The sequence below is a fragment of the Spodoptera frugiperda genome, chromosome 5 (genome assembly GCF_023101765.2).
Source record: "Spodoptera frugiperda isolate SF20-4 chromosome 5, AGI-APGP_CSIRO_Sfru_2.0, whole genome shotgun sequence".
NCBI classification, from domain to species: domain Eukaryota; kingdom Metazoa; phylum Arthropoda; class Insecta; order Lepidoptera; family Noctuidae; genus Spodoptera; species Spodoptera frugiperda.
Window position 1 is genome coordinate 6005341 of NC_064216.1, and position 16740 is coordinate 6022080.

General features: G+C 35.3%; 4 protein-coding genes across 4 annotated transcripts; all 4 read left to right on the top strand.

Annotated features, from left to right (window-relative positions):
• Positions 1-966: 966 nt before the first annotated feature.
• LOC118271792 (uncharacterized) lies at positions 967-2131 on the top strand. Its single transcript, XM_035588005.2, has 2 exons — positions 967-1135; positions 1398-2131. Exons 1-2 carry the CDS (start codon positions 1100-1102, stop codon positions 1779-1781), a joined length of 420 nt encoding a protein of 139 aa, XP_035443898.2. The 5' UTR covers positions 967-1099; the 3' UTR covers positions 1782-2131.
• A 7142-nt stretch (positions 2132-9273) lies between these two features.
• Positions 9274-10102, top strand: LOC118271875 (uncharacterized). Its single transcript, XM_035588127.2, has 2 exons — positions 9274-9359; positions 9777-10102. The coding sequence occupies exons 1-2, from the start codon at positions 9321-9323 to the stop codon at positions 10056-10058; spliced, it is 321 nt and encodes a 106-aa protein (XP_035444020.2). The 5' UTR covers positions 9274-9320; the 3' UTR covers positions 10059-10102.
• A 973-nt stretch (positions 10103-11075) lies between these two features.
• Positions 11076-12023, top strand: LOC118271874 (uncharacterized). The gene is made up of 2 exons (XM_035588126.2): positions 11076-11221; positions 11534-12023. The coding sequence occupies exons 1-2, from the start codon at positions 11153-11155 to the stop codon at positions 11858-11860; spliced, it is 396 nt and encodes a 131-aa protein (XP_035444019.2). The 5' UTR covers positions 11076-11152; the 3' UTR covers positions 11861-12023.
• A 3289-nt stretch (positions 12024-15312) lies between these two features.
• Positions 15313-16692, top strand: LOC118271873 (trinucleotide repeat-containing gene 18 protein). Its single transcript, XM_035588125.2, has 4 exons — positions 15313-15480; positions 15555-15848; positions 16072-16363; positions 16580-16692. Exons 1-3 carry the CDS (start codon positions 15439-15441, stop codon positions 16345-16347), a joined length of 612 nt encoding a protein of 203 aa, XP_035444018.2. The 5' UTR covers positions 15313-15438; the 3' UTR covers positions 16348-16363; positions 16580-16692.
• Positions 16693-16740: the final 48 nt, after the last annotated feature.

Here is a 16740-nt window from a genome sequence, read left to right on the forward strand (position 1 = left end):
ATACCTATATAACTAGTACTTCGCCTATGTGCCAAAGGAAAAAAAGTAGCCTTTGCCTATGTTACCCGCCAGCATCCTATACATATGTATCTTCAAAATGTAAAAAAGAAACTCGTTTACCTAGGTCAGTGGACGTTGCACTGTGAAAGAAAGACAAACAAACTCTCAATATCACATCATCATCATCAGCATAGTCAGTTCATCATGCATAGGCAGACGCAGACCTACAATCTGAAATTCAGTTAGCTTTGTTTTAGATTGCGAAACAAGATAACAAACACAACCAACGAGTAGAAACCGTATTAAGTAAACCAATTTCGTCCTGTCCCAATTTAGTGCTATTTATGTAGAACATCAAAGATTTTAACAGGAACGGAATAATTATTTTGTTTAATTGAAAGAAACTTTTGATACATATAAACGTAATTATTTGATGTCGCATAAATTATTCCATTAGGAAGAGAGTGACAACTCCCACATTTCACATATTTTTCGCCAATTACGTTTATAGTCACTACAGAAAATGTTATTCTCATTTTAATTGGAGCCAGCTAATATGAAATAACAAATTTTCCATAACCTCTTTGAACATGTCGATTCAATTAATTTATTTGATCCTAGGGTCGAATCCAAAATATGTTCAAATCAAACTACAATATCAGGACATTGAAAAGATTAGGTTCTCTCCATAATTTACAAAACAGGACAATGTCAAAGGGCGCAAAAGGGCCTAAAATACAACACAACATTATTGGGCAATTTCTAAGCGGTCCCCGTCTCCGATCCAGCGCTTTTTGTACCCAATTAACCCTTAAGTACAAACTAATCTAATATTCGTCACATGTTATGCGGGCTCTTGTTATTGTAAAACGTTTACTGACAACATGTTATTGATTAAACACATCTTATCAGCTTTATGGCACCCCACACTTTCCATTTGGGAAAACCTCAGTGTATACAGTGCCTGCCTAAGTGGTATCGTGTAATCCTAACGTCAAACAATGCGCGTATATAAGCAGCGTCTTGTTTTCCAAAACATTATTAACGAAGTGTAACTGTCAGTAATACGAACTCGAATAATAAAACGAATATTACCAAAATGTCTTCGAAAATCGTTCTCGTTGTTTGTGTTGTGGTAAGTAGTCACAGAAATATTATCTGAAATCTTAAAACTCTTATTTTAGGTCCCATTTTTAATTGACTAAATTGAGGTCAACAATAAGTTTTAGCTCAAATATCAAATGTTGTGGAAACTGAAGAAAACAGATTCCTCTATCTGAAAACGAGCAACAAGTAACCTATTTTTCGCCAGTTATGTGTTGAATCACATACCATAGGGATTTTATTATTCATGGAAATTCAGGGCTTTCGCTACTAAATATTCAAATTTCCAACAGATCGCTGTAGTGGCAGCTGTTCCTGCCCAAACTGGAGGTGGTGCCGGGCCTTGGGCTGTTGCCGGTGGATGGGGCGGAGCTGGTGGACCAGCTGGCGGTTGGGGAGCAGGATGGGGTAACGGAGGCGCCAACCCTTGGATCCCACCATGGGTAGCCAGCGCCCCCTGGTACCCACAATGGGTTCCTTGCACCACTGTAGGCAGTTCCTGCCAGGATTGTACTACTAGGTTGGTGTGCACTAAGGTCGGAGGCCTACAGCGTGCCTGCACTGACCCTACCCTGCCCTACTGCAACCTGGGAGAGTGCTCAGCTACCCCCTCGGCTGAATGTGCTCCAGCTGACGCTGCCAGTGCTGATGCCGCTGCTCCTTCTACCGCTGCCTAATCGAATTCAATGTGTTCAAATTTTCCGTTAGTCGGTTAGCGTTCCAATTTTAAATACTCTATTTGACAATAATGACTGTTGACTATCTGTTATTTTTTTATATTAAATTATTTTCTTTTCTGAATTGTTTAAAATTATTAGTACCAAATTTTCTTTTGTTTATTATCGTTTTTGGCGAAACTTTAAGGACGCGTTCTCAAATCTGACGTAAATAAGCTATTTTTCAGTACATATTACGACCAAAAGAAACTTAACTGAACATAACTAACAATTACAATAGATAGATCACTTCTTTATCTCCAAAATATTGATTTGTAATGTGAAAAAAAGTTGTATTTTATTATTGCAAACACGATTTTTCTTTACCTCTTCACACAAAATTGACAAAAAAGGGTTGAGTTTAGGAACATTTTACTGCTACTACACGCATAATTCTGAATCTCAAAAAAATATCCCGGGGAAGCAGACATAATCAAAAATTATACTATGGGAAAAAATTACGAAAATATTTCAAATTGTCTCGGAAATAAATAAAAGTTCCCGTTTAATTTTTTCTCATATTTTGCTGTCAGACATCAACTTTAAAGCGTAGCAATAAGGGTTATTTTATTTGTTTACTATTTAGATTTATTGGATAGAAAATGTCAAATGAAATTTCAGTCCGCGCTCGAGCGCTGTCGTGGGTGGACGCTGCGTCGCCTGTTACAAAAAATGGCCTTGAAAAAGATCGCTGTACGAGTACAAAATATTTGATATTATACTTCACAAACCAATCTTGATATTTTTACCGACTTCACAAAAAGGAGGAGGTACTATGTTCGGCTGTTTTTTTTTTTACACATTCTGTACGAGCAACACTTTACTGAATATAGAATGTTTCGTTATATTATTTTGAACATGAGGTTAAATCAAAATCCAAGATGGCGCCGACAAGATTTGCCAACTTTCCACCATGGGTGTCATTTTCATGGTTTTTGGGGTCGCTTATAGCGAATATGGAGTCAAAATCAAAATCCAAGATGGCGCCGACAAGATTTGCCAACTTTCCGACATGGGTGTCATTTTCATGGTTTTTGGGGTCGCTTATAGCGAATATGGAGTCAAAATCAAAATCCAAGATGGCGCCGACTAGGTTTGCCAACTTTCCATCATGGGTGTCATTTTCGTGGTTTTTGGGGTCGCTTATAGCGAATATGGAGTCAAAATCAAAATCCAAGATGGCGCCGACAAGATTTGCCAACTTTCCATCATGGGTGTCATTTTCATGGTTTTTGGGGTCGCTTATAGCGAATATGGAGTCAAAATCAAAATCCAAGATGGCGCCGACTAGATTTGCCAACTTTCCATCATGGGTGTCATTTTCGTGGTTTTTGGGGTCGCTTATAGCGAATATGGAGTCAAAATCAAAATCCAAGATGGCGCCGACAAGATTTGCCAACTTTCCGACATGGGTGTCATTTTCATGGTTTTTGGGGTCGCTTATAGCGAATATGGAGTCAAAATCAAAATCCAAGATGGCGCCGACTAGATTTGCCAACTTTCCATCATGGGTGTCATTTTCGTGGTTTTTGGGGTCGCTTATAGCGAATATGGAGTCAAAATCAAAATCCAAGATGGCGCCGACAAGATTTGCCAACTTTCCATCATGGGTGTCATTTTCATGGTTTTTGGGGTCGCTTATAGCGAATATGGAGTCAAAATCAAAATCCAAGATGGCGCCGACTAGATTTGCCAACTTTCCATCATGGGTGTCATTTTCATGGTTTTTGGGGTCGCTTATAACGAATATAAAGTGAAAATCTAAGTTCAAGATGGCGCCGACATAAATGTATAAATGACCATGCCAGATCCTGCCCCACTTAATTTCATCAATGTACAAAAAATGTAAATTAATCAAAATTATGCAATGAAAATAAGACCCTTGGTTACTTAATTATTATTCTGATAAACTTGCGGATAAAAATTAGGAAATAAAAAGAATTTTAAAAACCCAAGGCCTATTTCCTGTATTTATCGCGACCCTCTGCGTTTCTTAGTACGCTTGCACAAGGAACAAAACGAGTAATTCAATAAAAAAAAGATTTATTAATGTAATGTGTACGAATTTTAATATGAATTTGGTTTTAATACATACTGCTAGTTAATTTTTTTTATATAATATATATTATAATGAATGCATATTATAATTATGATTTCGTGTTTGAACGTTAGTGATTAGATGTAACGAAACCTCATTGGCGTGCGTGTGTCATTATGTCCAAAAAGTCATTATTTGACATTCGCTCTGTCTGTTCTGTTTACATTGTTGTTTCGTTATGATTATGAATTAAAGTAGGATTACTAAAGGTGATATTGGTGATGAGTGATGACATTCCTTCCTTTCATAGCTAAACACCCTATGATAGCATTGTAATTTAATTATTTCTACCATTATAACTGCAATTAACCTAACCTAAATGTAATATTTTGTACTTAGATTCATATAGAAACCGCAAGATCTAAAGGCTTTTAATCATGTTTTTAGTTATCACTAATAGAGCAGCAATAGAATGCTACATTTGGCATGTCTGTACACTATATTTTTTTGGTGGGACAAAGCTCTATAGAGATTCTGGCATTGTCATTTTTCGACATGAGTGTCATTGTTGTGGTTTTTGGGGTCGCTAATATCGAATACGGAGTGTATCATTCGATTTTATAAAAATTGTCTTCTTCCGGAATTAATTGACCCAAGACAGGCAAGAAATATGAATTTACGGGCTCATTCCTCTAATATTCAAACAAATATCGTGAAAATAAAGAATTGATGTTTAATTTATTTTATGTATTTTCTTTGTTTGTTCCACCCAGGTCTTGTCACGTTCGTTACCATAATTTTTTTTTTTGTCTTGGCGACCCCGAAAACCATTGATATAAAACCATAATAAAATATACAATGTGATAGGGGTGAGACTTCTAACCCGTTAAGGCTGAGTTCTACATCTAATTTTATCGACAAAAGTCGGGGGTCGAAGGGGTCGAATCCCCTCCCCCTTAAAATTATGGCAATTTTAATATTTTTTTTACTTTTTTTGATATCAAAGGTTGTATGCGTCGTAGAAACAAAAAAAAACGACAAACGGTAGCTAATAACCTTGGCTAACTAATTCATTACTTTTTTCAAATGTTTGATAATGTTTTGGTGAGAAAAAAATCATTTGTGAATTATTTTTACCGAAAAAATCACAATTTTTCAATATTTTCAATTAGGGGTTCAACCCCCATATTATTTTTTTTGTCGATAAAATTAGATGTAGTACTCAGCCTTAACGGGTTAGAAGTCCCACCCCTATCACATTGTAGATTAAAAAAACTTAAAAACATGTTTTTGTGATGAACCGAACAAAATAATTTTAATATTAATACTAACAGTAGGCGGAAAATTTAGTATTGTTTTGAGAATAATTAGTATAAAAGATATGGCGAAAAAGTGCTCATCACGCTAAATATCTTTTCTTGAAAGTAGATTCAAATCTCTTCAGGTTCGGCTGGGCTGGAGTCCATGTCAGGGATTCTACATCCTCGATTTTCGTATGGCGCTAAAATGTGCTCATCACGCTGAACAACTTTTCTTAAGATAGTATATTCATATCTCTTCAGGTTCATCTGGGCTGTTAAGTGTCCACGTCAGGGATTCCTGACCCTTGATTAATTTCTACGAGGTATTAATTTGCCACCGGTCCTTGATAAGTCTACAAAGTTTGAACGAAATCGGTCCGTTTAAAATGGGTAAAAATCGAGTTGGAAGAGGTCGGTTATATAGAAACATACAAACAAACACACATACATACATCCTTTACATATGAAACTAAATAAAAGCATGTAAAAAGTTAGTTTTGCGTTGGCACCATTTGATTTTTGATTTCGAACGCTTACTTTCCGAAAACTATGAAAATGACACCAATCGAATAATCCGAGCCCAAATTCGGCACTGAACGGAATTGAACAACACATAAGGGTAGTTCTTCGAAATTCGATTCTTCGACTGATTCATATGGCCAAAATTTAATTCCACTTTAAGATCTGTAACACGTGTTCATATGAAAATAGGTATACCAAATAACGTATATTCGAATGAGGGACTCGTTTTTAAAAAATAGTTTTCGAGATATCGACATTCGAATATTTTCTGCCCAGATGAATCAGAAATTGTTACAGATGAATCTGTTGAACTATTGAAAATTGTATGTAAATGAGCTCTGTATTTATTTTAATTTCACGTTCTTTTAATTTCTTTTTAGCATACCATTTTCGAGTACTTTCGCACAGAGAAATGCTCGTCATTCATCATCACGCTTGCTCAGGGCGGATTAGCAATTTCAGACTCATATTAATTACATTCCTCAAAAAAAAAGTTTTTAAATTATAGCTATAACCTTTTTAGCTAAGTTAATTTAAAAATAAGACTAGTAAAAAATGTACAGAAGAATCAATCATTTATTTTATGATTTATATGCGGTTTTTACCATACGAATCAGGCACAGATGAATCAGGATTTTGCTTACAATCGTGCATAACTCATCGTATATACAGACTTCATTCTTGTCATTTTTCTACACGAATGTATAACCAAAAAGCTTCACACGAAAAATAGATTGAAGTTTTAAAACTGTAAAGTAAATTTTATAAAATAGGCATTGTAATCAGGATGCCATGTAAACCAAACACAGATGAATCAGATATTTACCTTAGTAACACCTGGATCTAAGCCAACCAGGCGCACGTCCGCCTCCTAGCTTGTTCATTGCACGCCTGGTTTCCCTCCGCGCAGGAAGCCAGACTCTCATTATTAATACCCGACCAAGTATGGTCATGCGCAGCTTACGCCACATGAATCAGTATTATACGCCGGACACTTCTTATTTATTTATTTATAATCATACAAACATAGTTATAACGTATGAATATTTTTTTTGAAGAGGACAACTCATCTCCTTTCTATGTAATTATAATTTATATTGAAGTATCAAAGGGAAAATGCGAAATCGACTACTTTGTTCCGGAAAATGGCAAACGGACACGCCATATGAATCAGAAGAACAAGCTTTAAAAAAAATATTTTGTACCTAGACTGCAATTATTTAAAAAATATTATTTGTCCTAGTAACTGATATAGCTAAACTATACTAAAAAAAATATTACATGCCGTTTTGTTAGTTGGTTTCAAAAATATTCCCATAGACATCGAAAATTTTGTCTCTGAAGAACTACCCATAACACAAAACATTTGAGTCTACGCACGCACTAAACAAAATAAAAATATTAAAAAAGAAAGTAAGAAAATATTCAAACTTTCAAAGTATCAAGTTCATTTTGTCATAATTTCCGCAGCTATCCGTGCGTATGTGTGTATTGTCGAGAGTCGTGTCAATGTAGTGATGCGATTCGATACCTGTCAATTATGAGAACGCGTCCTTAACTATTGTAATCAAAATTGTTTTCATAAAATACATTAGCAATTACTGTAAGTTAACGTACTTTTATTTAATTATTCCTAGTTCGTAAATACTCGTAAATAAATTATTATTTTAATAAAGTTCTGTATTTTCATTTCGTTCAATATAAAGTCGCATTAATCTGTAACAGTAATAATAACTGAAACGCAATAAGTAATTTTAACTCCACACTGTAGTTAATGTACACATAATACATAGTATATCTACTCGAATGTAACCCTTGTAATTTGTAAGCTTCTATAAACATAGAATATAGGTTTAAGTGAATACAAACGTATTCACTTATATTTGTGATATGCAAAAATACAAAAAAAATTGTACGATTTGTTTACTTTCAGGAGCTTACCTTTATTTTAGTACAACACAAAGCCCTATATCGTACAACATCGTATATAATACGTATCTTCCATTTTCTATGCAACACGCACTTTTCACTGAGTTTAAAGTCCTATGCAACGATCCAATAATATTCACTGTCCACATGACAAAAGGCAATTAAAATATCACATGCCAATAAATTCACCTCCTATTACATGGGACACAAATGGTGAAAAGTGGGTTTACATTGTATAGCGGTATTACGTGCCGTAATGCACGTGTACTCTTCTGCCTGCCCCTTTGGGGATAAAAGGAGTGACGTTGCGTTGCCAATAAATATCGAACTACTGAGAAAAGGCCTCTTCTCACACGTAGAAGAAATGAGTATTCGTGTTTCGACTTCTAACTAGTATGAACCTAAATTGTGATGTATGTGGCGTGATAGATGATGTTTTTCATGTCCTGATGGAATGTGTCCGGAATAGAAGTGTTAGAGTGGGTGTTTTTGGTTATAATCGGTTCTATAATGGGTTAAATCGACGTTGTGAACAACAGTCTTGCTTGCCCAATTTGTTATAGGGCAAAAATGTTATACAAATTGATGTGTAGACCATAAGTCTCGATCATAAGTAGGTACGTAAATTGTTTTATGTTTAATAAGTTAATGTGATTCTAACGGCTCTGAAAGACAAAACCTTTTACATAATTAAATAAAAATGGTATGAATACATTCTTAATTAAATAATGCTGATTATACGCTTGCACAAAGCGGGTAAATAATGTTAAACTTTTAACTAGAAATTATAAGCCCAAGCATCCTCGCATATTTTCCCTCAGCATTTGTCAATGGTTTCTTAGAAAGAACTCGAGCGTAGGCGGTAGGCGAGCACCCTAACGTCTGGACTACAACGACAACTTTTTAACCGAATTCCTGTTACCTACTTAAACTGTTTATTACATATTTTTAATGGACTGTTATCAGAAACCTGATTGCAAAACAGGCTTAGAGACCTTGACAGTTCTTTGTATTAGATCCTCAGAATTGGTATTCTTCTTTTGTAGATCGTTGCTTCTAGTTTTTATTTTCTCTGAAACGCGTCGTAAACGTGTTTTCATCAACACTTCACATCACACAATTTGTAAAACACAAAATTATAGTAACTGTTCTACGTGTTCTAAATTCGAATCAGCGGGCCCAGTCAGTGTGCACTATGTCGACCATACAGTCAATAGTAGCATCTATTGTCTGAGTTAAGGTTTCTTGAGTTAAGATTAGGATTCCCCATTTGCTCCTTATTAAATAAATTTAATAGCTCAGAAAGGCGTTTTTATGATTGCATTAATATTTACCTAGGTGCATGTAAAGGTATAGCCGCATCACACGCTTCTGGATTTTCCTTATTAGTATCGTCAGACCATTTTCCCACACTATCAAACGAACTTATCGTAATAAACTGTCAAGATATGTAAATTAGATCAACATGAGTGACAGTACGTCTACTGAATATTTGCTATTCGTCATACTATTCGAAATCGAAATTACCAAAACTCAATATTGTCACGGGGTAGTGACGAAAAAACGTATTATAGATGATGATTGTCCCCCAAACTCTTATCCGTTGGCCACTTGAAACTATTGAGTTGTAAACATATTATGATAAACTGATAGCTGGTATGTATAAAAAGGTAGGTTTGTTATTGATTTCATTCAAATAGATATCTCAAGATGGCTTCCGTTCGTAGCGTTCTAGTTCTGGTAGTGCTGGTAAGTCATTCATTTTCATTAGAAACATTATACCTACATATATTCTTTTATAACTCTTGTAATGCATCTTATTATCTAACTAATATTATAAATAAGAATATTTGTGCGTTTGTGTGTTTGTTACTCAATCACGTCAAAACGCCTGAAAGGATTAGGATGGAATAACACATAGGACATTTTTATCCCACGGAACCGCGGGCGAAGCTGCTGGCAGAAGCTAGTATGAAAATAATACCAAACTCAAGCTACATCGACAACGTTTTACGATGTCAATATTAAAACTTACTCCATACTTCAGTAGATGTAAAGTCATAAAAGATTCCTTGTACTACACATTCTCGTTGAAAGTTAGGTAAGGGAAGATACTTATACTACCTTTTATAACCAAAACTTTAATACAAAAATTTACATTCACAGTGCATCTTAGCTGGTGTATACAGCCAGGCCACCGACGAAGAAGTACCGATCAATGCTGATGAACTGGAAAACATCATAGATGAGGCAGAAATCAAATCGAACAGTGGCAATACTTGGGTCCCATGTGACTTCTCCGGCGTTTCAACAGAGTCCTGTTACGACTGTAATACTAGAATCATCTGTAAGAAAATCGGTGGCCTGTTGCTTGAATGCCCAAAGAACTTTGTACCTTATTGCAATGAAGGCAAGTGCTCCAATGAACCTACTCCTGAATGTGCTTAATAAATGTAATTTTCTCTTGAATAAATGATACTTTACTACAAAAAGTTCTTTTATTACACAAAATAATGTCTATTCTACGTTTTTTCAAAGGCTCGGCTCAGGTGTTTTGGGTAGTAATTGTTAGTAATGGTAATTTCTATTAGGTTACTTATGTCATAAAAAGGAACCAAGGATATTCTGAGGACACAAAATACAATAATATTTTGCTGAACACGCGATACTAACCCCGACTCTATCACACTTCTATGGAACTAGAGATTAAAATAGGTATCAATTATCGTAACATAACAATAAGACAAGTATAGAACATAAACAAATTCTCTGTTTTGACAAAGAAATCTATACAAACCGTTTAAAATATCAACTAAATCAATGACAACCACTTAAATTACCCACAATTCCTAATCTTGACGAGTCAAAAATCAACGGATGTTTCAAAATAATCTAAATAGTTTCTAAGGTAACATAACGATAGTGATTCAGATATTTAAGGTTGGATTTCCCAATTTCTCCCAACTGTTATCTTCAGATAATCTAATCTGAAATCATAGACATTCATACATAAAAAAGTCAGATAAACCTCTTTTATCTATAAAAATGTTTTTCACAAGAATTCTGTAGCGTGTGTTCCAAGCAAAATTTAAGTAAAATCTGAGAACTAACATTGGCTCACAAACACTCATCCTATGACTTCCCCCGCCTTGCGACGCGAGAGAGAGTGTCAAACTCCTGCTTTTCAAACCGGAACCCCGGTAACTCGCTAGGCAGTCCGCAGTTCCGAAACAGTTATACATACATATACACAGTTATATATATGAACATTTTCCTGAATTTCATTCTTTTTGGCAAGAATTTTCCTCTAACTAATCCTTCTACATATTTTGTTTTTACTAACAAACGCAACTGAACTAACACGGACTAATATGCACACATAGAATTACCTCACTTACGTTACTCGAAAACAACAACAGCGTGTGTTTATTGATACAACAGCAGGAAAACCCTGCGGATCGTTGGAGATTTCCCTATTTGTTCGAAGAAAGATGTTGTAAACATTAGATAAATTAATTAGTATAAAAGGTAAGGTTTGCACCATGCACCATATAGAAAGTATTCAACTAACAATGGCTCACTTTCAAAACGTAGCAATTTGTTTGGCCGTGGTATGTACTACAACACTTTCCTAATATATTATATGTTAAACATTTAACTAAATCCTCATAAACAAGAGAATGTCTTAAATTGTAAAATTTTATTATACTCCAATTTATTTATTAGAGGATGTTGATATAGAAATTAAATAGAAAATGTTACTTCATCTGCCAAAAATCAAACAAACAGTTTAATAGTAATTTTAAAATAGCTATTCCTTTTTCATGTGATATATTTGGTCCTACGATAATCTGAGTAATTCGCGTACAAAATAATGGAGTACTAATTAAAAAAGTACTAATAACATGTTTTTATCGTTTCAGTGCGTCCTAGCCGTGACACTGGCTCAATCATCCCAAGGGGGACCACACACTTCCCAAGGTGGTCCAAACACCTCCCAAGGTGGCCCTCATCAGAACCAGGGTCGATCCCGAAGACAAGCTGAAGTCGGTACCTTCGACATCACCCAATCAGTAGCGAACTGGACCACTTGTAACTACCTCGTCGACCCGAAGATATCCTGCCGCGATTGCCACACAAGGATAATCTGCAAGCCAATTGGAGGTCTTCTGAAAAACTGTGACGAGCCTAGCAGACCTTATTGCAACAATGGAATCTGTTCTCCTGTACCAAGTGTTCAATGTGCCTAAACTTTCAACTGGTATACCTAATACATCATCAAATACCTTTGAACCTCGGCTTTGTTTCATTAAAATCTTTTATTGGCATCACAAAAACTAATATGATACAATACAATCTAAAATTTTAATATTTTTATCTTTTTGATTCTACAATAAAAATCTTGTATTAAAACTGTATTCGTTCTTATTTTAAATACCGTACTTACTCTTACTCACACATAGATATACCGATGAATAAGTGTCTATTTCAGTAGTTAAATTAATTCTTTTGTAATCAAAATACATTCCTTACAAAGATGTAACATAATACCTACTGGTCCAGATTTAAAAAGAGCTTCATTGAAATAACATTTAAAATCTTGAAGCACAAAAAGGCTTGTAAGCCACGGATTAATTAGTAGAAGTAGCTTTACTCTCTTTGAAATGGAATAAAACGAATTAGTTAGCTCAGTTGCTCAGAACTAATTAACATCATGTTACAGGGTGGCCAAAAAACACATTTTGTGATGTAATGAAAATTCCTAGCCGGAATATACTGCGGCGTCCAATATCTTTCAACCCATGTCAGCCAGCGATGCTCATTATGTACTTGTATTACAATCGAAAGGCTGACACCGAGAAAGATTTTCAATTGTAACTGAGCATTTTAGGGATATTTCACCCCTTATCATCTTTGTATGAACAAATTTTCGTATTTGAGTACCTAAATACTCATATTTGAAGGATCGTTTATTTAGCTATCAGAAATAGAACTCAAATCTGAACCCATTCATAACACAGGATAAAATGATAGGACTTTTTAAAGACGGAAAATCATCCTATGACTTCGCTCGCGATCGGCAAGGCGAGAGGCAGTGTCAAACTCTTACTGACTAAAAACCACCCCATTCCTACTCCTGCTTGTTAAGCCGGAGCCCCGGTAAACCCGCCAAGAAGTCCACAGCTCCAGGTCCGGCATCAGTCCTACGGGGCTCCAACTGTGGTGGTCTGATGGCATTTAGAACCGCGTGCGGAACATGTCACGCGCACACGTGCATGTTAAAACGGCAATGTTAAAAAAACACCTAAAGGTGCTTACTATACTGACATATTATACATACTTTTTATGTAACAATCGTTGGAAAAGATAAAACTTTGTGCATAGCGACACGCTGGAGTTACAATACAGTTACAAATGGAAAACAATGAACTATCTGTAGTTGAACAGAGTTGTGGAATGCGGCTTTGAAACTTCACGATATTATTCCATAATGATCTATGAAAATCTGCTTCAACTATTCAACGTGTGTATGAAAGTAACTGATTCAAACTCAACTATGTGAAAATAAAAAGGAAAAAGTGTTGCGTAATAAATTGAATCATTTATTATGCTAGGAAAGTTTAGGAGAGCTCAGTCAAATGGATAGTTGCTCCACTCCTAAACTTTGATTCGTTTTATCTAAATATTGTTATCTTATATGAGAAAATAAATGCGTGTGTAATATTTTTTCATTGTCTGACGGACTAAATATATTTTTAATTTTCATACCCCGTCATCATCCCTATTTGTTGGTCCAAACTTAGTTACCAAAGTGAGTAGGACTTCAGGAATGTTTGTGGTATAAACGTAGACTGACCGCTTAGGGATCAAACAATAGGTTTGTTTACGCAAAACTTTTGGATTATTAACAAACAACCCTGATGAAATCCCACCCACTGCCAAGACATACTTATTATATTATGTAATGTTTGACATAATTTCAAATCAGAAAGGTCACGCATAATTCCTCAATATAATTTTTAATACACGAACAGGAGGAGCAAAACATTTGTTACAATTTACAAACCGTCTTGTAAGGAAACTGACAGAATAATATGGCGCAGAAGTGATCTCGCGGAGATGTCAACATTGCCACACACGCGCTATCTTATCACAATTTGTGTGTACCGACAAATCTTTCACGTTGATCACGTTTGTTTTCTACCTATCAATTACATAAATGTCACGACTGCATTCACAATTATGTACGTTTGTTCTAGGTGTGTGTCTGTATTCCCCCATTGTGTAAGACAAGCGAGGTGGTGACGTCTCTGTAAGGAATAAAAGCGCTTTCATGTTCAGAGCTGTGATTGTTTACAGGAAGCCATACTGTTTGCTTTTGGCTCATGTTTAGATGGACATCAAGGCTGCATTCTATGATCAGAATATATGTTTTATAAGTACAATATACTTTTTATCAAAAACTGAGATTGTTGTTTTTATTTGACATCATTACACACACATAATATTATGGTAGTTTTTCTCCAACGTAGATGATAGTTAACATTGAAACTAGGGACCTATTATATTATTAGTCTCGCTAATTCAAAAACTAAAATAAAACTGATTTAAAAACATCCATAAAAAGAAAGTCATACAAAGGCCAGTATTTTTCCCAATTGTTAAAAAAATATAATCTTATAAGGATGTGGTTATACGAGGAAGAATGTTGTTTAACGTACTAAAAATATTGTGAAACACAGTTTCATTATACAAAATGCGTCCCTATAGAAAATATATATTTTTAATCGCGTCACAAAATATCTCGGCAGTGGCAAATTCCTGCAGTAGATATGCATTTACATCAAAATATTATGATAACGCCAGTACGCGCCTGTATCTTTTACATGACGTAGAATGATCAAAACAAGATTTATTTGACAAATCTAGGTATTCATTTCAGTATTTTCTAATACTTTTAACGATATCTGATCAATATACAATGTGATAGGGGCGAGACTTTACCCGTTAAGGCTGAGTACTACATCTAATTTTATCGACAAAAAAAATAATATGGATGGTTGAACCCCCAAATGAAAATATTGAAAAATGACGATTTTTTAGGTAAAAATAATTCAGAAATGATTTTTTTTTCACCTAAACATTATCAAACATATGAAAAAAGTAATAAATCAGTTAGCTAAGGTTATTAGCTACCGTTTGTCGTATTTTTAAGTTTCTGCGACGCATACAACCTTTGATATCACAAAAAGTAAAAAAAATATTTAAATAGCCGTTTAGGAGGGATTCGACCCCTTCGACTACTTTTGTCGATAAAATTAGATGTAGTACACAGCCTTAACGGGTTAGAAGTCACCCCTATCACATTGTATAGATAGGTTCAATTCGTCAGACATCATTAGGTCCTTAATTTTGTTATTGTTCTGAACTTTTGAAAACACTACACAGTTTAGAAGACAACATCACATTGTTACAAATCCCCTCACAACAACGTTGAATAACCTGAACGTGTATATGTATCTACCTACTGAAATATAGAAAAACACTAATAAGGTGAAAAATTCCAAACGATTTATTATCATAAACAATAGTACCATATCTATTCAAGAAGTAAAAATCTCCTTTACCTGCAGACAATAACGGCACATGGATAATTTACATAATATAAATACTCGTACATACAAATGCACACTTATAAGACAACCCTAACAACAGAAATGTATCGATTAGCATATTCTTTATGTGTCAATCGTATATAAACCCAGCGACCGACCACATCAAACAACTTCTTCATCTGAAGAACACGAGGAACTAAGCAAACTAAAAAATGGCTTTCGTTAAGAATATCCTGATCCTGTTCGCTATCCTGGTAAAACTTGTTACATTAATTTTAATTAATATTTTATTTTCTTTGTTCATCAACTATTATTTTCGTGCCTACAGATCCCGGCGGCAGTCCTAGCTCAAAATGGTACAGATGTGCCTCCAAGCTCGGATGGACCATCGTCTGACTCTCCCCACGGTGGTAGCTCCGAACCACCGATGCCATCATCAGCGTCAGGACCATTCGATCACTTCTCCTTCAAGCCTCCCAAGTTCGACTGGCCTTCCATCCCTGGAATCTCCGGAGGCGGTCCTCGCAATAAGAGGGCTGCAGCTGAGCCTGTGGACGCGGAACACGCTCGCCAAGACCATGCCTTCTTCCGCCGTGTGATTAGGTGCAACTTCTTGACCGAGGTAAATCATTTAGAAAGCTAACAATATTTCTAGTTTAAGGTACTTTTTTTTTCTTTACTTCTTTTTAGGATTTTTTTAGTTGCACCTACTTAAAATGGAATCAATAACAATGACTCGCAATTGTATTCTTACTCTTTACTCGTTTATATTTTTTTAAACCTGGCACGACTTGAACGGATCCTCAATCCCTACGCCAATTTAATCCTAATGTTTTAACTTCTAGGGAGGCTTCAGATGCACATCCTGCAACACAGTCCGCCGCTGCTACCCCTTCAACATCGGCACAGTCTCCACCTGCAGCGGACTGTTCCCATACTGCAGGAACGGACAATGTTCCATGACCAAGGGAGCTCTTTGCAAGGACACTACATCAACTTCAACTTCTTCTTCTACTTCTGAATCTACTAGCACCTCTAGTTCCTCGAGTTCTTCATCCAGCTCTTCATCATCGAGCTCATCTTCCTCAAGCACCTCCACCTCTACCACAAAGAGCAAGTAATCTGGAGAAGTTCCTGGTAAGATTTATATTTAGTTCCTGTTCTATTTGTTCATTTGTATAATCTTTTCTTGTTCTATCTATTAGCATTGTGTGATGTACAAAATAGGAAATTATGTTTAGAATTGGTTTTACGTCATTAAATGAATTCTGTAAATTATTATCTTTTAGTCTTGCTCTATTACATAGAATCATGTGTATTTGTATTATATGGTTTTATTATCTACTTTTACAGATATGATCGTATTTGGCAGAATAAATCAACACAGAAATTGGAATTTATATATTGATATGTTTACTTATTGATATTGTTTTAAACCGTATATCCAATAAAATGCTTTTGAATTATTTTACGTTTTCTTTTCTGACTCCTATCTATCTACACTTATAGGGGAA

Coding starts and splice junctions, on each gene's coding strand:
- LOC118271792 (XM_035588005.2), top strand. CDS start 1,100: ATGTCTTCGAAAATCGTTCTCGTTGTTTGTGTTGTG. Junction 1,136..1,397: donor TTCTCGTTGTTTGTGTTGTG/GTAAGTAGTCAC, acceptor AATTTCCAACAG/ATCGCTGTAGTGGCAGCTGT.
- LOC118271875 (XM_035588127.2), top strand. CDS start 9,321: ATGGCTTCCGTTCGTAGCGTTCTAGTTCTGGTAGTGCTG. Junction 9,360..9,776: donor TTCTAGTTCTGGTAGTGCTG/GTAAGTCATTCA, acceptor TTACATTCACAG/TGCATCTTAGCTGGTGTATA.
- LOC118271874 (XM_035588126.2), top strand. CDS start 11,153: ATGCACCATATAGAAAGTATTCAACTAACAATGGCTCACTTTCAAAAC. Junction 11,222..11,533: donor TAGCAATTTGTTTGGCCGTG/GTATGTACTACA, acceptor TTATCGTTTCAG/TGCGTCCTAGCCGTGACACT.
- LOC118271873 (XM_035588125.2), top strand. CDS start 15,439: ATGGCTTTCGTTAAGAATATCCTGATCCTGTTCGCTATCCTG. Junction 15,481..15,554: donor TGATCCTGTTCGCTATCCTG/GTAAAACTTGTT, acceptor TCGTGCCTACAG/ATCCCGGCGGCAGTCCTAGC. Junction 15,849..16,071: donor GGTGCAACTTCTTGACCGAG/GTAAATCATTTA, acceptor TTTAACTTCTAG/GGAGGCTTCAGATGCACATC.